We start from the raw sequence: 26,803 nt of genomic DNA on the forward strand, positions 1-26,803 counted from the left end.
GGGGCAGTTCATTTATTGCCTTTTTGACATAATGAATTGATATTTTAACATGTAGATGATTCCCTTCCAGTTTGATATACATATCAGTTCTACTACACATAGCTTAGTCGTGCTTTTCACATTGGTGTGTGATTTTCTTGCAGTGTTCTTCCGACATTATGCTCGGAGCCGGGGCCTTGCCGAGGAAGAAATTTCCAAGGCGGAAAAGAATGTGCGGCTGTGGCTGTCGCAGAAGACATGCGAACTGCGGCGCAAGAGGCCTTGCAATAAAAGCTAAGCTGAGCCACATCTAGAATTAGTTTTTTTTCTTTCCTTATGCTATGCTTTTGCAGGTCATATTGGCAAGCATACAAATTAAGCACTAATGTGTGCATGCTGTTATGTATATCTGAACAAGCTGCATTGCTATCGACACACTTGGAATCTGCCTTTCTCCTCAAACTAGCCCCATTGATTGAAAACAAACCACCAGCTTCTACTGTGCTTGTGCAGATAGTGCAAGGGCCTCAAGTGGCAAATGGACCTAGCTATCAAGCACACACTTAATAGCCACTTGCAGGTGTTATTGGTGCTTCTTGCTACCAAATTTTCTCTTCGTTACCCCTGTGCATTGCTTTTTAGGCAGTCGTCTTTGCATATACAAAATTCATGCGCCCTCTAGAGAGTACTACATCTCATTGAAAAGGTGCATTTCCCAGATGCACTCGGGTGTACTATACACCACTACTAAAGAAACCTAAATAATGTGTTGGCTTATCATAAAGCCAAGCCAAAGCATACCAAAGAACATTAGGGCCTTAGAAGCAGCCCGAATAGCACCTGAATACATCGGCCTGCGCTATATTGGGAACTGTCAGCTCGACACATACCAGCACGGGACACGCCAGCACGGAACACACCGGAACGGAACACACCACAACGGAACACACCAGAACGGAACACACCAGAACGGGACACACCAGAACGGGACACACCAGAACGGGACACACCAGAACGGGACACACCAGCACGGGTCACACCAGAACGGAACACACCAGCACGGGTCACACCAGACCCGTGTCTGAAAAACCGGTGTGGTGTAAACATCAGACACGGGCTGATGTTTTTTTCAACTGGGCTGCTTGCACAATCCCATTCAAATCCTATGCCAGGTTTTAATGCTAAGGAAGAGTATAGTTAGGTCCGTCTATAGATATTAGGGAACGTAGTAATATGTCACTTTTGTACCAGGTTCAAACGCCAGCTAAAGTATATTGCACCCAAATTAAGAATGATATAATGTCTTGGACATAGATAGCCCTTGAATTTATTACTGTAGGTATGCTCAGCAGTATTAATAGTAGGAATTGTAGCAGTATATTTAAAATTTATTTACGAAAGAAATAGTTAGGTTATAGATGGTGTATAAGATATTGATTTGGAGCTGCAGTAGTTCAGGTTCCCTAGTCCATGGTGCTATTGGCATCGGCGGTTGATTTCACCTTTGTCAGCAGTGTGAGCTGTGCGCTCGTGTCGACATCAGTCAAGGGGCCCCCACTTCACTAGATAAGGCTGCTTATCTTTGGTAATGTCAAGCCTTTTTTCGCAGCCCCAGGTGGCGTGATATGTCACGGTGTATAGCCCGCATGCCACATGCTATATTTTATGTATATATATGGACGTATTATATAATAAGCGACTATGCTTGGGTATTTTTCTGTCTACAATAAGCATATTGTATAGAACTTCTCGACTGGCAGTCCCCCTAGACACCAATGGGAGAGGCCAATCCGGTGGCAGCCACCTTGGAAGGTAGAAAAAGGTTGCTATGTAGGCAATCTCAAGGTCATTCTGCTGGTTTCATTCTACGGGAGCTTTGGCGCGTCTACTTTTGAAAATACAACTAATAAATCATCTCATGGTGATACATCTATGATGGCAACCAACATTTAGGCATCATGCGGCGTATTTATGATGATGTTTTATGCAATGCAGTGCTATGCTCTATTGGGTTTTTTGATTTCTTCTTGGGTGCGGAGAACCTTTCAACCTCCGGCATCAAAGGGACCTTGCACAGCACACATAACACAGCTATAAAGTTGTTCTGAAATTGCTGGACACACCTATTGACGCTTATTTTGCTAGATTGCGCTGCATAATATGCCTGCATTGCACTTAATGCTTCAATGGGAACATGCAAATGTTAACTGGAAACGAAGGGAAGCTTAGAATGACGGCCAATGCGGCGAGTTAGTTGATGTCTTAAAAAAATTACGGCGCAAAGATGACAACAGAAGAACACGACACCGCATGCACGCAATGGTGTGTCGTATTCTTTCTTGTGTTGACGTTTTTGTACCGTAGTGTTTTCAAGACTTGAAGCGACGTTTGTTGTGTGCCTTATAGTCGATTATAGGCATATTGTTGCTATTTAATTTAACATTTGCCCAATAGAGGCGTAAAGTGAATGCAGTCGGTCAAACTACGGTTTCCCACAGTTTTTAGTACTCTGTAAGGCATCTATACAGCAGCATTCATTGTTACAACTCCGGAGGGTGTTTAGTCATATCATTGTGTTGATCTCTTTACCTTGTATAATTAATTAATTCTATATAACTGCCTAGGTATGCGCAGCTTATTGCGTGATTAGTTCAGTCAGCAGTTGGCTCCATAGACTACGCGAGTTGCATGGAATAGTTCTGGTCACATTTGGGAATGATGTTTTTTGTTAAGAAAATTATTTTTGGCTCGCGTAATATTTCGTGTTTTTTTTTAGCTGGAAAAAATAAGATGACCTCATTTCGACAAACTCCTCCCCAACTAAAGTAATCTGGTAACTATAAAAATGTCAAAATGATAGCCGATCTTTCCTTTCGTATTTCTTCGAGAAAATTAACCTAATTGAAGGCAATTGCCGATCATAATAATGTCAATGAAAAATTTCTTATTCCATAGTGCACTCAAACTAAAACATGGCCGAAATATTTAAGAAATATAGACGGATTAACCATGGCCAAGCGACAATTTATCAATTATTATAGTCTTTTTTATCCTACTGATATAGAAAGCTAGACAACTTTTAATTCTTTCATCTTGTTGTGGCACTTTAGGGACGAGGACAGATACGGGCAGATACGAAGAAATACAGACCGAATTCTCCAAACTTTATTGGGACATGTAATATATATGAAAAAAAAAACCAAAAGAATACACAAAGACACAAAAGGAAACATATGCGCACTCAGGTCAATGCTTACAAGGCACATATTAAAACAGGCCTAGGGTTAAACCGCGTCACCGTATCAAATGTTTGAGATAGTCAAATTCAGCATTAGGCAGCAACAACGACGGCGCGCTTACAAATTTTTCGGATGCCTCTTTTATTTTAAACGCCTCCACAATTTCTCTGGCTGTCTTGCCTTTATGGTTCCAGATAACGCGTGACTCATGGAACAGCGGTATGCAGTCATGACCCTTAACATGCTTGGAGAAGTGTGTCCCCGACCCACCTTCGAGTGACCTGGTATGCTTACGTAGGCGCACATTATTAGAGCGCCCCGTCTGACCCGTATAGTGCAGGCCGCTGGAAAACGGAATTGTGTAAACCACCCCGCAGGCACACTCCACCTACGAATCAGAGTGCTTAACACCACACCCATTCATCTTCACCAGCGGAGTGTCTCTCCGCTCGATAGCACCACATAATCGACCTAGTTTATTTCTAGACAAAAACACTAGGTTCACGTCGTAACGTCGAGCCACCTTCTTCAGGCCGTGGGAAATACAGTAAAAGTACGGGATGATGGCGAATTTTTCCTTCTTCTGGCCTCTTTCTTGTTGTGTCCTTATGGTCATTAGGCTTAGCTTCAGTCGCTTCAGGATTCTCTGCGCTGCCGCTGTCAACACTGAGTCTGGAAACCCTGCCTTTCTCAGCCTGGTCACCTGATCCGCAAAAGCTTTTTTAGTTCGATGGGGACATGACTTGGTAAGGGCCGAACTCATAGCCTTAGAAGAAATGCTGTTCCTAATAACTCCTAATTACTTGATGAAAAATTTGTGGTGCCACAACAAGATGAATACTTACCAATTTGCACAGGTTTCTACTGTCGTTCTAATTCCTTCCCCCTCGCCAGAAGATGTAAAATTATACTTATTTCAAACATGTTTTTAAAAATCCTAAATAGAGGTAGAAAAAGGGATTGAACTTCGTATATTACTCCACCATGATTGTAGTCTTGTTTGTGCGTGAAGAGCGACCAGCCAAAGAGGCTCGCGATACACTCTATTTTCATTGCTTTTGTTTTCCAAAGCCTTAATTGCTAGCGCCAAGCCACAAATATTAAACAGGGCTAGAATGATCAAAATGTGTCGCTTCGAAAAAACTTTTGCGGCAAACTTTTTTTTTTCTGTCATTTACAAAGGGCGTGAGAACTTTCGCACAAATGTGAATAGGTTTAGCCGTTTTAGCTGGTTTAGCGCCACATGCACGACGCTTGATAAAGAGCGATGCTTCGGTACTATGCCGTTTCTTCCCCTTTCAAGATGGCGACGAAGCTATCAGAGGCCCAAATTACATGTTTTTCAAGCAACAAGATATACACAAAGTTCGATTATTCATGGTCAGCATGGGTGATCAACACTCAAGCGCAAACATAAAATATCACCAAACGCTCCCTTCTGTCTTCGACAAGTAGAAAATGTACAATTTGGGGCGCCACTTCCACTGAATACGTCTGATATATAACTTCCTTGGCTTGCAGTCGCTCAAACGTGGTGCGCCTGTCGAGCTTGTGTGCCGCAACCGCGTACTTTTTGCGCGTCAATAACAGCGCCTTTATTGATTCCTCGTACTCAACTCCAACGACACTTCCTGAGAGTCACCCCGCCGGGGTGGCGCAGTGGTTACGGCGCTCGACTACTGTTCCCAAGGAGGCGGGATCGAATCCCGACCTCGGCGGCCGCTTTTCGATGGAGGCGAAAAGCAAGGTGCCCGTGTGCTGTGCGATGTCAGTGCACGTTAAAGAACCCCAGGTGGTCGAAATTTCCGGAGTCCTCCACTACGGCGTCTCTCATAGCCTGAGCCGCTTTGGGACGTTAAACCCCACAAACCACAAACCAACCAACTTCCTGAGAGTCGGCGCTGTCAGCGCTATGCCAGGGTGGGCGTCAAAAGCAGTGCGCATATCCATGGAACTCTGCGCTGGTGCTGAACACCCTGCACTGAGGCGGTCCATCGCTATTGTCACGCGACTCTTCGAGAAATGACCAGCGCATCGCTGAAAGACTGCTCGGTCGTCGAGGCCGAGGAGGTAGCCGTAGCTATGGCCCTGGCGGAAAGCTATAGGAAGAAGAAGTCACTGACAATTTTGACATACTCACAAGCAATGTGCAGCAACTATCTGCGGGCAATAATCGATCATCGAGCGATCCGCATAATTCGTTCGAGTGGCCGCCCAATGAAACAACCTGAGGAAGAAGACCTAATCAGACGCACGATCGTATGGACACCGGGACACACCGAGGTAAGAGGAAACCAGAAGGCGGACGAGATAGCTCGAGGTTACACTCGATACCGGACATCAACACGTACGACCCTCTGGACAACGACCCCGTACTCCAAGAGTACTCGGCAATCCTGAACTACTACAAAGGCTGCAGAACACGGTATCCACCCCCGCACAGATCCCTCAGCAAGGAGGACTCCGTCACGTGGAGGCAGCTACAGACAGGTTCTTCCCGAACCTACACACACTACACAAAGTGTACCTCCCACAATACAAAAATAAATGTCCATGGTGCTTAGAGACTCCCACGCTATATCACACGACGTGGGAATGTCAGGGAATTCCAGTAGCGCCTATCATAACAAACCCGAGTGTGGAGCAGTGGGAGGGAATGCTCTCCAGCGACCGGCGGGAAGACCAAGAAGGTCTGATGGTGAGCCCGCATGAATAAAAGAAAACTTTATATATGAAACACATCACATGTGGCAAGCAAACATATGCCATATGCATGGAACATAGAATCCTTTATTAAAATAGAAGCTGGTGGCGGCATCCTGCGGGGCCCTGGAATAAGGGCGGACGACCACCGCTACGGAAGATGGTAGACATCTAACCACCACAAACTCTGTAGATGAAATAAATGTTTATTCTCTGTCTCTCTCTCGTCGCCTCATACTACACTGGGGCGCTCATTGAGAAGCAGACCACGCGCTCCGCCGCCTCTAGCGCCGTAGACCTCGCGACCGGAAGAAAGGAAGACGCTTCATGCGGTGACCTAGGGCCACGTTCCAGCAATGAGAGATAGGCATACGCCAATGAGAGACCTGCATGTGCGTATAGCTTCCGCCACCGGCATGTACACTATATACAGACCTCGGCGCTTCGCTCGAGTTTTCTGGCGTCTCATACCACGCGCACGCGCAAACCTGTTCCCGCGTACACCAACAGCTCCGACGCCTAGCGCCGACGCTGAGGATGCGTCTGTGGAGAAGGATTTGACGCACCAAGTCCCTCGTCGGTTCGTGAGGACGCGGACAACGGTGTTACCTAAGCATTTCAATCAGCCCCAGCATCACCCAGTCGAAAAAAATTACAGAACTGTTTCAAAAATACGACAAAATATCCTGTAGTTCTGCTGTAACCATCAGATTTTTCTGTAGTTCTGTAGTACTTTTCTGTAGTTCTGTAGTCTTTCTGTAGTATATTTCTGTTGTCTGTAGTTCTGTAGCACTTTTCTGTTGCAACTACAAAAATTGGTGAAGCTACGACAGAATGTTCTGTTGTCACAACAGGTTTCTCGTCAAAAACCGCACAGAAATTCTGCCATAACATCAGAAAATTTTCTTTAGTTCTTTCCGACTGGGCAGATACCTAAATTACGGCGCGTTAAAATGTTTTCTTAGTTCTGTGTATACATTGGTTTTGTTCGGAATGCAGCATTCTGACTTTGCGGCCAATTATTCCGTTGTATACGCCCTCGTTTCAGCTTGATAATCCGTCGGTATCCTGAACTCAATCCCTGCTTGTCGGCCTAAGTCGAAGCTAGCGCTATGACAATCTCTTCCGCTGCCTGTGTTGTGTTTGTGCACAATATCAAACCGGTAATTATCATTTTTGACGCCCACTACTGCTATCGACCTCGCATTTAAAATTGAAGCAAAATTTCGCCTCATTATTTATAAGATAGAGTAATGCCAGAACAGGTTTCAAAAACATACTCACGCAGCCTTAGGCGGCTCCTCTGGAACACTGAAAGCATAGGACGCAAATAATAACTTAATAGTTAGTGTAGAACAAGAAATAGATTTCTGTAACGGGTTTGCGCAACCTCTCGGTCGAAAAAGAGATAATGTTCTTTCTTACAACGTAAGTAATATGTTGTTTCTTGTAGAGAAACTGCTAATACTTCAGAAAGTTTGTAGTAAATCAGAACAACAAAAAAGAACTTGGAAATATATATTACAGAGAAATACTGAACAAAAACTGCAGAATTAAAGCGATACTCAAACACCAGAAAATGTTTTGTCATGACAAAAGTACAAATGGATTTATCGTACTTTACTTAAGTGCTCCAGCAAGTTCATGCGGGTTGAATAAAAACCTAAACCTGCAGTATTTTCTTCCTTCTGATGCGGTGTCATTGTGTGGAATATCTGAGCAAAGCAGTTCCTGTACGGACGTTACTTGAAGGTTGGGCTCCATTTTTACAACCTGCAGCGATTGTAACAGTCTATATTTCGGGTGTTGCGAAGGTTACCAGATTGCAAACATTTACCGATAATGTCTCTCGTAGGAACTATCATTTAGAAGGTCACAATGAGCAAAGTAATGGAAATATTTCGTTATTTTACCTTAGGACAATATCTGACACTTTTTTTTTCTGGAAATATATATAACGCCCTCTTTTTTCTTGAAGAAATCGATAAGCATTATTTATTTTTACATCTAAACATAAACGGCGTTGCTACATAAGGAGCAGCAATCACTTCGAACATATTCTAAAATTCACCATGCAACTTGACAGCGTTAGCGGTTGTCTTTAAAGGACCACTGTCCAGGGAAGGACGTTTCAAGCAAAGGAGCTCAGTGTTTCGATCAGGTACCGAAAATAGTCTGTGCAAAATGCTACAGGGACACGCGCGCCGCAAAGCAACGAAAATACAAATCAAAGCTCTCTCATGCTCTCCTTCGGGAAGCCAGCTTCCCCGTTTCCTGCACTGGCCCGCCGAGCCACAGTTATAACGTACTTGCCGCGAACGGCGTCGATTGGTCCGTCTCGCTGACTGACGGGAGAATCTAGGATGGGCGTACACTACTAATTGTGTCCAGCGCTCGCTGCTGCACGCTTTTGCCTCGCCCGTTTCGTTTTCGCGCACGCAGAGAGTACCACCATCACCACCCCCCTGCTCCGAGTCAGTTCTGTGTGCTGCGCCGTTTCTACAGCCTTCCCTTCTTTCGCGCAGCCTGAAGCTTTCACTCCGACGTGACCTCTCGTTTTCTCTCTCTTTTAAGAGAGAGATTCGGCGACTCGGCCCAACGTCAAGGAGACAGCAAAAGCGAAGAAAAAGAAAATTCTGAAAGGCGGGGCCATGGCATTTCAGGCTGTATTAAAAAAGGAATCAAAACAAAATGTCACGCAACTACATCATATGATTAGAGCGTACCGTCATAGCGGGCTCCGGAGTACTTATTTTTTTCTAAAAAATGAGCAAATGGGGAGCCTGCAGGAATATTAAAAGAAAACTTTATATAAGAAACACATCACGTGTGGCAAGCAAACATGTGCCATATGCATGGAACATAGATTATTTTATTAAAATAGAAGCTACGAGTATTTTCGCTTGCTTTGCTCATCGCGGAAAGTCTGTTCAATTTATTAACATTGCAGTGAGTGCACAGTGCAAGGCAAAAAAGGCAGTGTTTAGGGCCGATGTTTAAGAAATTCTGTAGTGATCCCTTGCTGCCTTTCCCGCGAAGTTTATGCACAGCCATCGAACCATATGACCCCTCAGGTTGTACTCAAGAACCGATCAGACAGATAACTAGAAAGCATCGCGGTTCTCTCTGAAATTCATGATGGATTGATGAGCGCTATTTAACACAAAGGCAAAAAGAAGAAAACATGGGACTGGTACCTTTATTTCTTTTCTTTTCTTTGTCTCTGTGTTAAAGAGCGCCCACGAAACCATCATGAACAACCTACAATTCGCCCAACTTCCCCTTCTGTTCCTCTCTGAAAAGCCTCGTCTCGCGCAAATCAACCGCTTGAGTTAGCAGGCCGCATTGCTGCGCTTGGCAACGACGGCGCGGATAAATGGTTTCTCTATGAGAGCAAAAGCATTTGCAACGGGAGGGTAGCTACGACGACCCTCGTGAGGCTGTAAATCCGCGTTTTCATTGTTACTCCTCTAAAAGATGACGCAGCTGAAAAGCTCTGTAATGAGGTCTTGTCAGTCCTTTCTGCAATTACAACAAGATGTGTCAGCTTACTTCACTACCTACCAAACTCTCTATCAAACTGCGGTGAGCTAACAGCCGCCGGCACTGAACGTCGATTTCGCCATGTTTATTTCGCGGCCGCCTCAAATGGTTCAAAATGCGGAGCCCAACTTTGATTATTTACTGCAATAGTAGAACATCTTCTACTTAATGAAACGTCATTTTGATGCCATCATTAAATGTTTATGCATGACGTATTTCCCGCCACACAACGTCAGCCACTCAGTATTCAGGAGTCGGCTCTTGACAGCGGGCGGTTCACTTCAGCCCATTCGTAATACAAGCGTAAGTGCTTCCCTTTCTATCAAATATACCTCTGTTTTCCCACCACAGTTACTTATATATATCCTCCATGCATCGTGAATGCCGCTGCTAAAAATTCGTTTTCACGCTCACGTCATGTTTACGCCACCGCAAAAAAGCCATTTCGACACACCGAAATTTTGCGCCACAAATTTGAAACACGTGACTATTGTGAGAACCAATCAGAGAAAAAAATGGCGTCGAAAGGTAGCCATGTGTGTCGAGAATAGGGCCCCGGGTCCGGTATTGCGGACCTCGGCGTAGCGGAACTGGTGTAGCGCCAGACGAGCCCTCGCTATACCCTCGCTTCCCTTATTTACCGCCCTGAGTGCAGTGGCCCTGGTTTCTTACCAGACAAGCCCTCGCTTCCCTCAGCTAGCGGATCAGCCTCCTAGCGAAGTGCAGTTGTTGTCGCCCAGGCAAAGACCACGCCCCCTGTCGGAGTCATGCTACGCACTCCCTCAAAAAACAGTCCACCAGCGTGTTTGCGTGTTCAGTACACTTATTCACAGCGTCGCTATGAAACCGTACGCGTAGCATTACTGTGACTTCATGTTTGCCTCATTTTCCATTTAATACAGCGCTCTCAGAGCAGTGAATGCATTAAAAAATTTTGTTTGCCTAAAATGTTGACAGTGGTGAAATATTGTTGGCAATCCTCATCTGACGCTCCATTTGAGCAGTCCACGCTTTTTATTTCGCCAGCATTAGTCACTAAATACTCATCGTCGACAACAAGGGCAAACCAAAACAATGTGCTGCCGTGGCGCCATCTCATGGCGGCGTAATGAAAAAAAAAAAAGCTTTTTCTGGTGCAGCCTTAGCCGCATTACTTGTATTTACTGGCGCTTGATGGCGCCACCACAGCGAACAGCTCATCATCAACATCAGCTGTCCAGATCGTCGTTGTTGCAGCTCATCATAACTGAATAAATTCTGGTTCAATTAAAAACTGGCACGAGTAAAAGGAGGCGTGAAACGAAAATCACCACGAAATGGCACCTCTATGAGAGACTTGGCGCACACAACACAATGGGCAGAGAGAATTGTTTTCTTAATAAAAGGCTCGGGGCAGAAAAGGCAGAAAATCGGGATGCGAAAAAAAATTATCTTAGAGTGAAGGGCTTTGTTGCTAGGGTCCGTCTGTTCAGGAAAGCTTATGCGTCTACGACTAAAGCGTTCTTTCCTGCCTAGATCTGGCACTGGGGAGGAGTAAGCTTAAAAGAAAAAACTCCTTCAGGATATTTTGGCCCTGGCGCGGTTTCATGGACACAGCATCAAGAGTCGCCGGCTGACGGCGGCGCCAGCTCAAAGACAGGCTACTGCTGGTGCTGCCCGTGACACAGCTGCCGCAGTATTTGCAGCAGAGTTGATGGTGTCGCTTTACGAAGTACGTTGAGGCATGATTGCAATGACTACTTGCGCATTGCTCAGCAAATGCTGATGCGTTTGCATCTCTGTGATATCTAGTTATCCTCGCCGACAGCAGCTGTGGTATCTTGTTTTATTTCGAGCACCTCGCCGAGACATTCCTTCACAGCCAAGTATGCCAAAACTACAAACGGCAGCGCGCCGCACCTTACACCGCCTTAGGTACATCCTCCTTGGTTGAGTGTTAACTAAACCTGGCTGTGTGCTTAATCAATTCGCCACTTTGCTATTACGTATTTATTTTTCTATCAAAACCATTTAAAACACCAAGAAAGGCATAAATAGGTTTTGAAAAGTATACTTACTCTGTTTCTGACGGCACCGTTGATTCTCTGAAATGACAGGGTATAAAAATATGTTAAAAATGTATTCCTGTTTATCTAGCTGATATAAGCAATTATTTCTGCTAAACGTTTCATCAAGCCGCGTCATAATCAGTACCAGAAGACTGCTTTGAACCATAATGCCTAGACGTTCTTCGGGTTATCTTAGGCAGGATATTTTTAACGGATATTGCATGAAGGCTGCGGCCTGTATGTTCTGCCTGCCACGAGAGGTGAGATTTACAAATGATGAAAACTAACTAGGCGAGCAGCATGTGAGGGGCGCTTTCAACTTGGTAAGACATACGCTGTGCTTTCAGATGAATTTGTTTTAAGAGAAAAACCATCAGATTTTGTGGCTAGTTGGGTGACCTGGCACCGGAAAGGGATGAGGGAGGAGGACACCCTCCGCCTTGTACAAGCCCTAGTCGTTAGCAGGATTACCTACGGGCTCCCATATCACGAAATTAGAATCACTGATAAAAGGGCCATTGACACTCTCATAAGAGGAGCCTATAAAACGGCCCTAAACCTCCCGCCAACAACATCAACGGAACGTCTTTGGGCACTCGGAGTGCACAACAACTTCGAGGAGCTCAAGGAGGCGGTTCGAGAGAGTCAGAAACAACGCCTAATAACAACGCAGGCGTGTAGACAAATCCGGTCAAAACTAGGGCTATGGCAGGCCCTAAGAACTTCCGAGATCAAATCACAAATTCGGACATCCACAAGAAACAACATCTATGTGAACACGATACCCAAGCACATGCACCATGAGTTAGAGCAGAGTCCAAGGAAAGCCAGAGTCAAATCATTGAAAAAACAATTGTCTAAAGACGCGGAAGTTGTCTACGTGGACATAGGGGCTTACGGCGAGACTGGCAAGTTCACAATAGCTGCAGTTGACCACTAGAAGAGGCCAATTATTCAGGCTTCGATCTATGCCAAGGATCCTGCGGAAGCGGAATCACTGGCAATAGCCGTCACCATAGAAACACAAGACCCCCAAAAGAAGTCATCAAACGTAGTGACGGACTCCCAACCAGCCTGCGGGGACTACCTGGCCAGAAACCCTCACAGAAGAGCGTGTGCAATGTTACGTTCCATCTCCCAGACGCACAAAATTACATGGACATCTGGACACGAAGGCCTAGAAGGAAATGAGGTAGCGAGTGATCTAGCCTGAGCTCTCACAAACCGGGTGGATCCCCATCCCTACCCCACCCCTCTCCTAGGACCCTACGGCGACAGGCTGGAACACCTACGGTTAGAAAGAATTTTCTCGCCACCACACAAACAACTTCCTTCCTCGGACGCTATAGAGTGGAGAAAAATACAAACAAACACATTCCCTAATCTTCACATTTTAAATAAGATAAGCCCAACAAAATACACGAGTTACTGTCCTTGGTGCGGTGCAAGGCGCATACCCTATCACATCTCTTGGGAATGCCAGGACAAACCAGACCCAACGTTACTAGTGCCATGCCCGACACACGAGCAGTGGGAGGCAGCCCTGACCAGCGACAACCTGGACCAGCAAGCCTGGATTATCCAGCTAGTCCGCAGGTCAGCTGCTGCCAGCGGAGCCCTGGACTAGGGGCACCGACCACCCAGCTCGTGCGAATTCTTACTGATTATTAAATAAAAGTTTTCTCTCTCTCTCTCTTGTCGTTATTGCGACTATAGGAAAAAAGAAAAGAAAATGCACTGGCCTGCTACTGGCTCTGTAGCTGAGCCATGTGCGCTGCCTCGTGCGGACAGAGGAGAAAATAGAAAAGAAAGGAACAAAAAGAACATGATGGAGAGAGAGAAAGACTCGCGTCGCGATAGCCGTCGTCCGCCACTGAAATGGTGGTAGATGCAATGACGGCCTACAAGTACATCCACCGGTGGCAGATGTGCACCCGTCTCCCATTCTAAGCCCCGTTGGGCCAGGAGCGAGTACATACCTGTGTGTTACCATGTAGTATAAGGTATGCTATGTTAACGGAACATTTATTAAGTTATGGAGAATATTTCTTTTCACATAAATGGGCTCAAAAATGCTTCACTTGCCTCAATGTTTAGTACTTTTTCCTTTATGTCAACATGCCACTATTAAGCGCTGCTAACAATTGTATGGTACTGATATTCAATATGTAATTCTGTTTTAGTTGACCTTCGAATGATTCAAGAAAGGTGGTTCTACAAGCACCTTCACTCTGGTCTGTAGCTCTGTCTGCTTAATAAATAAACGAAATTTTTAATCTGAAATCATGAATTTGCCCCTTGCAGAAGTGCATTTTACTGCTGCGTTATGCCTGTTGCTCTGGAAATGTCAATATAATTAGTATGCCGCAAGTCAGCGTGACAGAGCATGCACCCAGTGATGTTGAAGCGTTATCTGGTGTTAACGTTGTCAACAAGAAGGTAAAGAAAATGTACATGGTTAACATCAAATTTTCTCTTTGCCTTATGTTACGTGCACAGCTGCCAACCCAATCACTAATTACAAATTTCTGCTTCTAATAACGGCAGCTATTTTAAGCTTCTGTTATGCAGAAAATTCATTACAGCTGTTTCATCGGCTTAACGACCGAAAAATTACGAGCATGTCATTGGCAGGGTACATGTTGCAGGTGATATGGATGAGCATTGATATTTCGCATGCTGAGGCCATAGTGTCGAATGGAATTCCCTGATTACCTGGTGTTACGTTTCGAACTTCCCTAGTAACGAGACGGTGCACGTGCCGAAATAGGAGTTGTTTTTCTAAGAAGACTGCACACGACCACCTCGAAGTTCGCTGACTAGAACCACCCAGGACGCAGCGACATGGTGTCGCATGTCGGCAGCGAAGGCAGCAGTTGCCCTAATTTGTGTCCGGAAAACTGTACACAGAGGTGTAAACGAATTCGACGAAGAGCGGGCGCGCCTGTGTTTGGAAACAGAGGGCTGCGGTGCATGCGTGTTAGCACCGAGGAGAGAGAGCGGGTCATCTTCCCCCCGTGGAGAAGAGCGGTCACCGCATTCCTTTCCCGCTGAGTGTTCCCCCGCGAGGGGTCCGCGTACGTGGCGCGCGGTTCCGACTTTGGAAAGCCAGCAGCTTCCTTGGGACCCCCATGCCTGTATTCCCCCGGCGGGGTCGCCAGCGTGCTGTAAAAGTGGAAAGAGTGCGCTTGCAGGATGTTTCTAGTGGGTGGTTTCCGAATGTGTGCATGTCAGGAACTCAAATGTGGTTAGACTTTGACCAAATAGAAAAATTTCTTAACTAGGTACTTGAGGACAAGAAAGTTGTTAAAAACGAGAGCATGTGTGGTTTCTGGTGCGTACCTTCTCAGATGTTCACCATGTAAATAAACCTTCGTTAAGTTCTCTCTAACTCTCGGCCAGTCTGTGCTTGGGTGACCACCGCCCAATGTTCAAGTGCCTGCAGCCCGACGTCTGACTCGGCTTTTCCTACTCGTTGATCCGCTAGAGCAGCACACACAACGCAACACACGCGATAAAATTGTCGTTATAAGTAGAAGGCATGAAAGGCCATCCGAAATGCATCTTGAGCACCCGTTTACAAATGCCGTACGAAAGTATCTTCACCACCTTGGGTAATCTGGCTCGGCATCTAAGGGTTCCCCGCTCGATTCCTTTCTCACTCTCCCATCTCAACAGAGTCACCCGAGTTTTTAGCCTCTACTAAATAGGACGTGTCATGCGACAGTATGTCGCTCCTTTCCGTGATTGTTCGAAAATATTATAGTTGGTGCCCAGAAGGTAGATTCTTCAAAAGAGAGCTCTTATAACAATCGCGTTAAATAAGACTATCAATTTCGCTACTCAATGTTACGGAACTGGATCTCGGTTCTTAGCGGCGCTATAACATGGCGTCTCTCCTGTCAGCTGCGTGAGTATAATGTATTCATCCGTTAAGTCGAAGTACAGTACCACAGTACTCCCGTCCACAGTGCCTCTGTATGCTTGCAGTAACATAGCAACAATTTCGAGAAATTTAATTGACAAATTGTATAGTGATTACGATAGCTTTTGTGAGCAGTAACTCCAGTGGAGAGTTGGAGAAATTAGAATAGCCTGCATGAAATCGCAATTAAACGAGGTACTTACGTATGGCTCCCCGGCGTAATGTATTGTCATAGTGCTAGGTTTATGAACACGAAGTGCGTAGGTTTGAATACAGTTGGTATCATTTTTCTGTCAACTTTTTTTACCCTAACGCATTTATCTTTTCACCGTGGAGCAAACTTGAGCGTAAACATTTGCTTCGCTTCTAACCGTCTCACGTCATAGCGTCAAGGGGCGCCTTAGAATTTAACGCTGATCATTACCAAACTTTCCAGCACCTCAATGTTCTGATTCGGCGCTGCCACTAATGCCAATCGAATTAATCACCTCAGTGCAGATTGAAAAGCATATGATTCTCTTCAGCAGGGTGTTCACTGGAACCCACGAACGATGTCGACAAAACAGAAGTATCGCCTATGCTGCGAACCGTTTTTTTTTCTAAATACCGCCTCACTAAAACGCTTGGACCCAATATGCACGGGAGGCACGATTTCTTCGGTCAGTATGCTGACCAGTCTCGCATTGTGTGGGCCTGCCAATACAACACAAATATATACGGAGTAAGTAAGCCGACCCGGAATGTTCTGGAGGCAGCCCTGTCCAGCTGGGACATGGTGCCCTAATAGAACCTGAGCCAGAGAGCTAAATTAGGTCGCGGGTAGCCAATGGTGTCCCGAAATACAGATTGTGCCCAGCTCAACGGCAACCCCACCAATCTTTCACACATCTGTAAATCTTTCAATAAGTGTTTTCTAGTCCTAGCCACGCAGTTCATGGCAGAATGTCCGAGGCTAAGCATAATATTGCCGCGAAACATTCGAATGTTTATTTGCGCTTTTTCGGCAGCTGCCAGCATGCGGCCTTATCACACTGATTCTAGCATACGAATCAATTCTGTAATATTTGCTTGTTCATGCTCGTTGTCGCGAGCCGCGAATTTATCCTTCCCTTTTATGCGGCAAGTGATTCGAGATGCATCTCGAAGCATTTCAGCCACGCGCTTGTATTTCTACAATATTCTAGTTTATGCTAGCCTCTGTTCGCTGTTTTATCTAGATGTTTCTTCACCGCTTTTAAATTCAGCTCTGACAACTGAATCGGGTATTCGTACATCGACGACCGCTAAGTACGATTGTTGCTATCGCCACCCCCGGTTGCTTAGTCCTTTTGCGGGTGCAACTCAGCCCAATAAACAGTTGATTTGTTTCCTGCTCTGCTAACTTTTGTTTTGATAATAAATGAATTTACATCATCGGAAGACAAGTTGACAGTCTCGAATGTTTCTAGATTTGTGAAGATTTACATTAAAGAGTCATGAATCCTGCAGGCGCATTCAGGAATTATATTGCCGCATTACAAATCACTATCATGGCGCCGGCATGCGGCCAGACTGGATTACCGACGTTTTAGCTGACCTTAACCACGCTAGTGACCCCGGCCTTCTTCGTCTTCTCTCTCGAGCTCCCTCCATCCTCGCCGCGTCACTGTGAATAAATCCACCTTCAATCTTTGGCTGTTCAACGACGACATTTGGTGGAGCCGCCGGGTATCGTCCCATGAACGCTGACTTCGAAGGCACCTTTGAAGGCAGTTCCGAGTGCGTGGATACAACACCTGTCCACAAGGCGAGTCGTCGTCTGCCAGGCCCGCAGCCTGAGTTCAGCGGCGTGAGAACAACTCCAAGAGCCATGATGTCTAACTCGGGTAGCCATCCTCCTCAGCAGGCTGCAGCGGTGCCGCCGTTTGTCGTACACACAGCTCGGTCACCACCTTCGTTCCATGGTGATAGGCTCGAGGACGTTGAAGACTGGTTGGCCAGTTTCGACCGGGTCGCGGGCTTCAATCAGTGGGACGGTGAGCGCAAGCTGCAAAACGTCTACTTTGCATTGCTGGACTCGGCCAAAACGTTGTCCGAGAATCACGAAGCTTCTTTTACCTGGGAAGCTTTTCGCCTAGATGGCTGGCGACATTTTGTACCGACGAGAGGAAAGAGAGAGCCGAACTCGCCCTGCACTCAAGAATGCAGCAACCAAATGAAAGTGTTACTATGTTTATTGAAGACGCCACTCTTCAATCGGGCTGACCCAGCTATGCCAGAGGTCAAGAGGTGCGCGACCTAATGCGGGGTGTAAAGGATCAGTTGTTTGCCGGTGTTGTCCGCAACCCTCCGACAACTGTGGCGGAATTTACGAGAGGCTACTGGTATGGAGTGCTCTTTGCAAGAGCAGTGCGCGCAGTACGGCCGATTTGCTTCTGTAGCAATAGCACATCACTGCCCGCCTACGGTGCTGCCCGCTGATGAACTTCGAGAGTTCGTGCGGAACACTGTGCATGAAGAGCTCCAGAAACTACGCTTCGAAGCTCCCCAGGCAGCCATTGCTACAGTAGCGGACGTGGTCCGGGATGAGATACGTGGAGTGGTGCAGCCACTTCCAGTACCTCCGCAGCTAGAGCCCTACATATTAATTTACGGCAAGGTGTTAAGAAAGCCTGCGCCTCTGCCATAAGCCATTCCTCCCATTGCTACTTTACCTCCTGTGCATTACCAAGTCCTAACTGTGCCCGTCCAACAGCAGGAATTCAGGCCCGCCATTCGTAAGGCACACGTGTGGAGAACGCGAGACAACCAGCCATTGTGCTACCACTGTGGGGAACCCGGCCACGTTCGGCGTGACTGCCCCTACAGCCAGATGCATGGGTCTCGGGGGTTTTTCTCCCGACGCACCTCGACCGCGCTACGGTGAGCGACCGCAGGAGATAGAGAACTACTTGCAAGCTAGCGTGCAGCCCCCAACTGCACAACAAGCCAGTCCCGATCCCCGTCTCCAAGAATGTTCTCTTCTCCCAACCACCCGTCGACCTTTGGCCAGTTCAGAGGCACGTCCCCACGGCGGGAAAACTAAAGACGGCGTCCTCCGGGGGTAGGGCCGCCGCAGCTTTACAGAGTCAAGAGCCTCCACCCGACGAAATACCGCGACGTTCCGACCGACGGCGACTCGGCCTGACGAGCCTACCGACGATCTGCGAAAAATTGGTTTCCGCCGAAATTACAGTAACAGCCGACAACCGTACCGTGAATGCACTTGTGGATACTGGTGCTTATTTTTCGGTAATGAGCAGCCGGCTAGCCATGACCCACAGAAAGGTTTTGACGCCTTGGACTGGGCCGCAGATCAGGACAGCTGGTGGCCCTGTGGTCACACCGATTGGTGTCTGTACCTCGCGAATACAGACCCAAGGCGTAACTTTCTCCGACTGCTTCGCTGTGCTCTCCGAGTGCTCCAAAGACCTGATAATCAGTTGGCGAACCTCAAAGATACTTCGGGGCGGCTAGCACGCTGGAGCCTTCGACATCAAGAATTTTATGTTACCATCGTGTATAAATCAGCAAGAAGCACAGTGACGCGGACTGTTTGTCCCGCGCGCTTCTTCAGCATAACAGCACTAAGTTGGATGACGATTGTTTTTTTCTTGGTGCCATCTCCGCGGACAGTTTCGCCCAACAACAGACGACCTTGAACTACGGCATCGCATTGAGTATCTAGAAGGAAATAATCCGAATCCGCCCCAAATCTTCCTTCGCGGATTGTCATCGTTCTGTTTACGAGACGGGATCCTGTACAAGAAGAATTACGGGTCGAAGAAAGCTAATTACCATCTCGTCATACCTTAGGCTATTCGCGACGAAGTCCTGCAAGCGTCACACGACGACCCTTCTTCTGGTCACCTGGGTTTTTCCCGAACGTTTGCACGGATACGCCAGAAGTATTATTGGCCTAAGCTCACTGCGGTAGTTAAGCGCTACGTCAAAACTTGCCGGGAGTGTCTACATCAAAATACGCCGCCGACTAAGCCGGCCGGACTGCTACGACCTATTGATCAGCCCCAAGTCCTGTTCCAAAAAGTCGGCATGAATTTACTCGCCCCGTTTCCGCGGTAATCAGTACATTGTGGTAGCCACCGACTATCTCAGCCGATACTGTGAAACTAAAGCTTTTCCCCGCGTAACCGCTGCTGAAATTGCGACCTTTTTTATGCAGAAAATTGTACTTCGTCACGGTGCACCCGCACTCATTATAACTGACAGGAAAACGACTTTCACCTCAGCGCTTACGCAGGAAGTTATGCAACTCAGTGACACAAGCCACCGAAGAACAACCGCTTATCACCCGCAAACAAATGGACTCACCGAACGGCTTAATAAGACAATCGCCGATATGATTTGAATGTATGTTGACAAGGACCATCGAAACTGGGATGCAATACTTCCCTATACGACCTTCGCGTATAATACTGCGCCGCAAGAAACGACGCACTTCACTCCGTTTCGTTTAGTTCATGGCCGTGAAGTCACGACTCTGCTGGACTCAATGCTGTTTCCTGATAGTGCTAATGCCGCAGTCATAGGTGCTAATTAATTCGGTGTGTATGCCGACACCACTAGCCAACTTGCTCGACCTCGTATCCGGCGCCGCCAAGAAAACGACGCTCACCGGTACAACCTACGACACAGAAATGCAATTTACGAGACCGGAGAACGAGTTTGGGTGAGGAGCCCAATCCGTGTAAGAGGGCGGTCTGAAAAGCTGCTTAGGCAATACTTCGGCCCGTATAAGGTAGTCCGCCAACTCAGCAAGGTGAACTATGAAGTTCTTCCCCAGGAAACTGCCCGTTCCTCTCAACGGCCAACGTCCGAAGTGGCTCATGTTGCACGAATGAAGCCCTACCATGCTCGTTAGCCGCTCGTTCGGCCAGCCACCCGATATTACCAATGTTTCTTGTTTCTCAGATCGCTAACGGTCAGCGCCGAGGACGGCGTCTTTCAAAGAGTAATGCCGCGTTACTAATCAGTCTCGTGCCGCCAGCAGGCTGCCAGAAGGGACTACCAACGTTTTAGCTGGCCTTAACCACGCTAGTACCCCGGCCTTCTTTGTCTTCTCTTGCCGCGTCACTGTGAATAGATCCACCTTCAACCTTCTGGCTGTTTGACGGTGACAGTATCTATGCTGGGTCCCCTTTTTCATTGAGTGGTAACTTACCCCTCTAGTCTAATAAACGTGTATGAGATAAAGAAACATTTGAAATTACAATACTCATTCAGCGACAACCGAAATATTATTTATGGTAAGAAGGATCCGCCACATCAAAGAGAGCCACTGAAGGGAATCATATATACTCTGGTGTAAAATTCAAAGAGTAGCTTCACCAAATGTATCTTTCCTTGCCGACAACAGCCTAAACTACGGGGGTTGATTGTGGTGGAGGCCGCCGTTAGACATCCACCCAGTGCATTGCAAGCGGGAGCACGAAGCAAAGCAGCAAACAGGCGTATAAGCTGAAAATTTGCTTCGGCGAATGAAAAATCAGGACTTTCTTGAAATCAAAATGTGAAGAAATATTCTTGGTTTCTTGAGCACGGAACTTTGCTGCGCGTCAACCATGCACCGTGCCAAATGAAACAGCAAATTATATTTTTTGGCGAGAGCGCGCTGCGAAAAGCTTCCACTTTGCATTCATTTGATTAGTTATCCTAACTTCTATAGGCACCTATAGTTTGGTGTACTGTCCTAGTATATTTGTAGGTTTTAAAATAAACGGAATAGAAAATTGCAAGTGAGGTCCATCGTACTCGGTCATTTTTTTCCGTGACGCGTTTGAGTGACTTCCGAACAGTCGGGCACGATTGAGACTTCGGATCGCGAATGACGTAAAAATATTGCCATATAATCGCTATAGCGAGTTTTAGCACACTTAGATGTTTCCATAACAATTAAAATTTGTTAAAATATTTACTAGTACTTAGCTTCATTAAAATGCACATATTTAAGAGTCAAACTAAGAATATAGCAAAACGTATTTTCTATGTGTTGAGGATATATATAAAATACCTTTGTGTAGTAACCAAATGCTGTGCCAGACATTATTGCAGGCCCTAATCTGGGCTGATATATGTTTAAACTATCTTCACAATTCAGTCCCGAAATTTATTTAGGGCGAATTCGAATTCATTATTCCTCTCGGGAGTATTATTGGCTGAATTTACTAATTATGCATGAGGAAATGGAAAGTTGGCATTTAAATGACTGTCTGGTGTTTACGTATTGGCCTCTCCCTATTACATTGTTCAATCTTCGCCTTTAGCACATCTCTCCATGCAGTTTTGGTTTTTATTCTGCTTGCCTATTCAGAACTTTTGTATTACCTGTTCTTTGTTTCAGCCAATTTTCCGCCGAGGACGTTTAGAGCGACGTGTTGCGTCGAATTCGTCGCAGCAGGTAAGGCTTTGTCTGCAGAGAGCTTGATGAGCTTGGATCGGAGGTCGATGATAGCCCTATTTTCATTTAGGAAGTACATGCGTAAAATCACGTCGCGGGAGCACTGCTGCACGACCAAAAAGCTAGTGGGGAAATACGCCCATTTACGGTTATTCTCGCAGTACATCGTCCAGATGGAGTAATGAGGTTGCCACCTGCGGTGCGAATTAGCGGGCCATCCCAAGCGGTCGTAACTTTTCTGAGCTGAGAGGCTAACGGTCCACTAATGACTGAATAGTCAGCTCCAGTGTCTGCTAGGGCAGTGACTATGCGACCGTCGATATCAAGTTCAAGGTCGCTTGTTCGCGTCCTCGCATTGCACGTGGGCCTTAGTGTCCGATCTCGGCATCGTCGTTTCTTCAGGTCATGGCCGGGGCATACCGTTGTTACTTCGCTGGGCGGCGGGGTCTGCTTGCACTCTGGTCGTGTTGTCGTCGATGTCGTCGTGTGAAGCGGCGATGAAATGGTTTCGTCGTCGTTGGTGGCTGTCGGCGGCGGAGGATCTTCGGCTTTTCGCCGTTGAGCAACCTCACCTCCAAAGGTTGCTGCCTTTAGTTTCACCTACGGGGGCTAGGAGACCTTCCTTGCACGGAGCCGCGGCCAGGCGACGCAAATCGGGCATTGTACGGTGATGGGGAGCGTGACAGACGCTTTGGTGACGAGTGCTCTCCGCTTCGCAGGAAGTGTTTGATTTCCTGTGGTCGCTCGCCAGGACGGGGTCGTGGGGCGTCAACAGCGAAACCACGGAGGCCGATCCGCCTGCACGGGCAGTGACGGAGGATGTGTCCTGCCTCACCATAATGGAAGCAGAGCGGTCGGTTGTTTGCTGTCCCCCAGGCGTCGCACTGTCTGGGGCTTGGGGGTCGTTGATAGGCTTGGCGGGTGGGGGCCAAGGGTCGGTTTTCAGGAACAGGGCGGTAACGGTGAGGACTCGGAAAGTCATCACGTCGGGGCGCAGGGCGACGTAATGCACCAGCGTAGTTCATCGCTGTTGCCTCTTGTGCTGGAACAGCCGCAGCCGTCGCTTGAGGAACGCCCAACACCTGCTGGACTTCTTCACGGACGACGTCCGCAAGCGTCGCCACCTGGGGTTGTTGCGAGGATGGCATCAATCGCCGGAGCTCCTCTCGCACTATCTCCCGAGTGAGGTCCTGAAGGTTCTCCCCGCTTGCAGATGCGCTGGGGTGGTGGGTTGAGCAGTCCGGCTGAAGTGGTCGCTTGTAGTGGCGCATCCGGGTGTCCAACGTCTTCTCGATGGTCGATGCTTCACTTTCAAATTCTTCCACAGTTTCCGGCGGGTTTCGGACAAGACTTGCAAAAAGCGATTCTTTGACGCCTCGCATTAAAAATTTGACTCTCTCTGACTGAGTCATGTTAGGGTCGGCGCGGCGAAAGAGGCGCTTCATCTCTTCAACGTACGCCAGGACAGGCTCGTTAGGAAGTTGAAGTCTTGACTGAAGGAGGGCCTGGGCTCTTTCCTTTCGGACGACGCTTGAAAAGGCTGTCAAAAACGCTTCCTTGAAAATGTCCCAATCCTTCATAGCTGCCTCATGAATTTCGAACCAAACTCGGGCATGTCCTTGAAGAACAAAGTGGACCTGCCTGAGTTTCGCAACGTCGTTCCAGCCGTTGAATTCTGCCACGCGGTCGAAAAGGTCCATCCAGTCTCCAGCATCTTTATCCGGTCGTCCATGGAAGCAGGGGGGCTCACGGGGTTGAACGAAAACAACCGGTGCTGTAGGCTGGGTCATTGTCAGCGTCGATGCCTTCGGAGATCGAATGGGGCCAGGCAGCAGACCGTGTTCGGGTTGTAGGCCTTGAAGTCGGCGGCTGGCTCGGTGACGTGTAGGCTGGTCTTCCAGGGCGACAGGAACGCGGCTTGGGTCTTCGTTTGAAGGATCAAAGGCAGCACCTCCACCAGATGTCACGTAGTGCTGACAAGGCCGTACACGCCAAAAGAAGACACAGGCGTAATGGTACTGAAATAACTCTTTATTGGGGCTGACTTGGGCCCGCAAAAGACCTAAGCAACTCGGCGGCGGCGATAGCAACAAACGTGCTCGTCAGTCGTGGAACAAAGAATGCCCGTCACACTCGTCAACGCTCAATTTAAAGGCTGTACATAACAATCTAGATAACGTCGCAAACAGCTACTAGCACGGGCTGGAACATTGTGGAAAGGCACCCGAGTAGCCGGAACCTTCGAGACAGATCTCGGTGCATCTTGCGCTACAACAAAACTGATAAAGGTGTGACTCGCGACATCGAGCATTAACAAACAATGATTACGGAACTGATACGCGGTCCAGAATCAGAGTGATAAGCCTGTATGCCGGCGGCTGTTAAAAAACTACAAATACTGTTTTGAAGGTTTCGCGGCAATATGTTTCGAAAATAGTACTAACCCTGTTGGTGTTACCTCAGGCGAATCTCTGGAACGAAAGGATACAAACTATGTTATTGGTTTACCAGATGAAAGGAATTTTGTGAAACAACTCTTCCTACAGCTATCGATCCATGGCATAGTTTCTAAATTTCTTAAAGTGCTTTTCAGTCGAATGTTCAATCGCATTTCAGTTTAGCGAATATAGTGAACTTCGCGTGAATGTGAAAGTTTGTAGGCGACTTCCCTATGGCCAGGTACTAAGGCCTTCCTGTGCTCGATAGTGCACACCAGTGTCAGCATACGCGTTGCAGAACTTGACATATCACGGCAAAAAAGCGCCTTTGGCGCGTTGAACACGACATTAACGCCGGAAAGTTGGCCCAACTTATTAGAATTGCCGGCGAAGGTCGCGCACGTGAAGAATGACAGCAATCTTCTGTTTTTCTCGACTTATTTTCTATTTCTCTTATTTTCAGCTGTCTACTCGTCATTCATCCCAGCCTCAGGGTTTTGTTTCTATGCGGGTCCTTGGCCACGGAAACTATGACAAGCCTAGGGTACCCCGCCGCCTCCAAATAAGCTACCTGCATTTGGAGACTTTGATCACCGTTGTGTTGGCATGAATTTCTGATAGCGCTCAATAAGAAAGACATCGCAGTATTCTTCCTTAACACCACTGGGTGCACTAAACAATACAGCAGAAGTGATCTTGTAGATTTCTGAGGGCGCAGAGAATTCTTCTATGCTGAAGGCTCTATAGCGGAAAACTAAAATATGCTTAAAATCCCGGCTGTAAGGGCCCTCTAACAAAGTAAGAAAGATCGCTGAGCAAGGGTAGGTTGAAGCCTCAGTTCTCAAGCCGAGTCAACGTTTCGATAAATGACTTGTTTTTCTCTGGGCCCAGACGAAGACATGTCCACTTCTCGAAACGTTGGCTCAGCTTCCAAACTGAGGCGCCCCCACCACATTTGTTCAGTGCTAATTCATACTGTGTAAACATCTTTCCCTCTCCTTCCCTAGATTCTAAGAAAGTAAGCAACACTGCTACAAACGAACAATTAGCAACTCATTGTAAAAGGTGTGGTCCTGAAACAGTGTTCTATCTCGTCTTCGACCGCGCTATTGTATAGCTGCATGGTGTCATACCTGAGAGCTGGAAATCCGCGGTGGTGATCCCTAATCTCAAACCAGAAAAGCCCCAAAAGACCTCGCTAACTTGCGGCCAATCTCATTAACATTGACGCTGTGCAAGCTTGCAGAGAAAATGCTGGCTACACGTCTTTCTTGGTGGCTGGAACATCACTGCTTTTATCATCCCACTCAAATTGGATGTCTTCCATACATAGCTACAAAGAAGGGTTGGCGGTCTTGGCATCAGCAGTACTGTCATCTACCCGCAGCCGCAATGTGCGTACCAAATTCGAAATGGACGATGAAAAAGCATGCGACATCAGTCATGCTGCAATCCTGAACGCAATTGACTTGCTCCACCTGCCTTTTAGAGTACGCAGTTTTGTAGCGTCCTTTTTGGACGGGAGAACATTTGCAATACGCCTCAGTAGTGCCGAAGTTGGTTCATTCGTTTCGCTATGTGGCATGCCCCAAGGATCAGTAGTGCCACCGACATTGTTTATTATTGGTTCGGTTTATGGGGTTTAACGTCCTAAAGCAACTGAGGCTATGAGAGACGCCGTAGTGGAGGACTCCGGAAATTTCGACCTCCTGGGGTTCTTTAACGCGCACTGACATCGCACAGCACACGGGCGCCTTGCTTTTCGCCTCCATCGAAATGCTGCCGCCGAGGCCGGGATTCGATTCCGCGTTCTTGGGAACCATTGTTTAATATTGCCTTCATCCCACTGGCATGGCGCTTACATGACATTCCTGAAATCAAGTTCTTGCAATACGCTGATGACATCACGGTATGGAGCACTCACCACTACCTGCTCACTCAGCAGGCTGCTCTTCAATCAGCTTTAGATATTACCTCTGATTATGCTTTTTATCGGCCTTCAGCTTTCCGTGTGTAAAACTACATACACGTATGTCGCTAACCACTGGGGATGCCGTAACTTACTGCAAATCCAATTCGTCTCTGTCTATCAGGCACCCCACTACAGGAAAGTCTGAGTGTAAAAATTCTGAACTTAACGATTCACAAATCAGGATCAGCAACTGCTTGGCTTTCTCAGGCAAAAAAGTAAGCTATTCACAATATGGGTTTCATTAGAAGAATTTCTCCTAAAACGGGTGGCACTGGATCGTCTGTTGCACGGCAGTTGGTCAGGGCGGTGCTGCAGCAACTTATTCTTTATCAAGCCCAGTTCCAGCATCTTACAAGAGCATGGGATCGCCTTGAAGCCGTAAATTGAGAAGCTATGAGGACCATAACATGCCTTCCACGACTCACATCGGTCGTAGCGTTACAGGAGAATGCGCAGCTCAACACCATCGATGAACTGGTGCAGCAACGCCGTGATGCTCGGAGACTCAAGGCCACTTTGT

General features: G+C 47.2%; 1 protein-coding gene across 1 annotated transcript in view; it reads right to left on the reverse strand.

Moving 5' to 3' along the window:
• LOC146188623 (putative serine carboxypeptidase CPVL) overlaps positions 1-26,803 on the reverse strand; it is a 100,399-nt gene that overhangs the window by 65,936 nt on the left and 7,660 nt on the right. Inside the window, exons 3-5 of the mRNA XM_084605091.1 lie at positions 24,318-24,344; positions 11,522-11,548; positions 7,206-7,232 (exon numbers count right to left, since the gene is read on the reverse strand). Of these exons, the coding sequence (XP_084461217.1) occupies positions 7,206-7,232; positions 11,522-11,548; positions 24,318-24,344 (81 nt within the window). The remainder of the gene's footprint in view (positions 1-7,205; positions 7,233-11,521; positions 11,549-24,317; positions 24,345-26,803) is intronic.

Source organism: Amblyomma maculatum, chromosome 5, assembly GCF_055883805.1.
Source record: "Amblyomma maculatum isolate TAMU_Amacu chromosome 5, ASM5588380v1, whole genome shotgun sequence".
NCBI classification, from domain to species: domain Eukaryota; kingdom Metazoa; phylum Arthropoda; class Arachnida; order Ixodida; family Ixodidae; genus Amblyomma; species Amblyomma maculatum.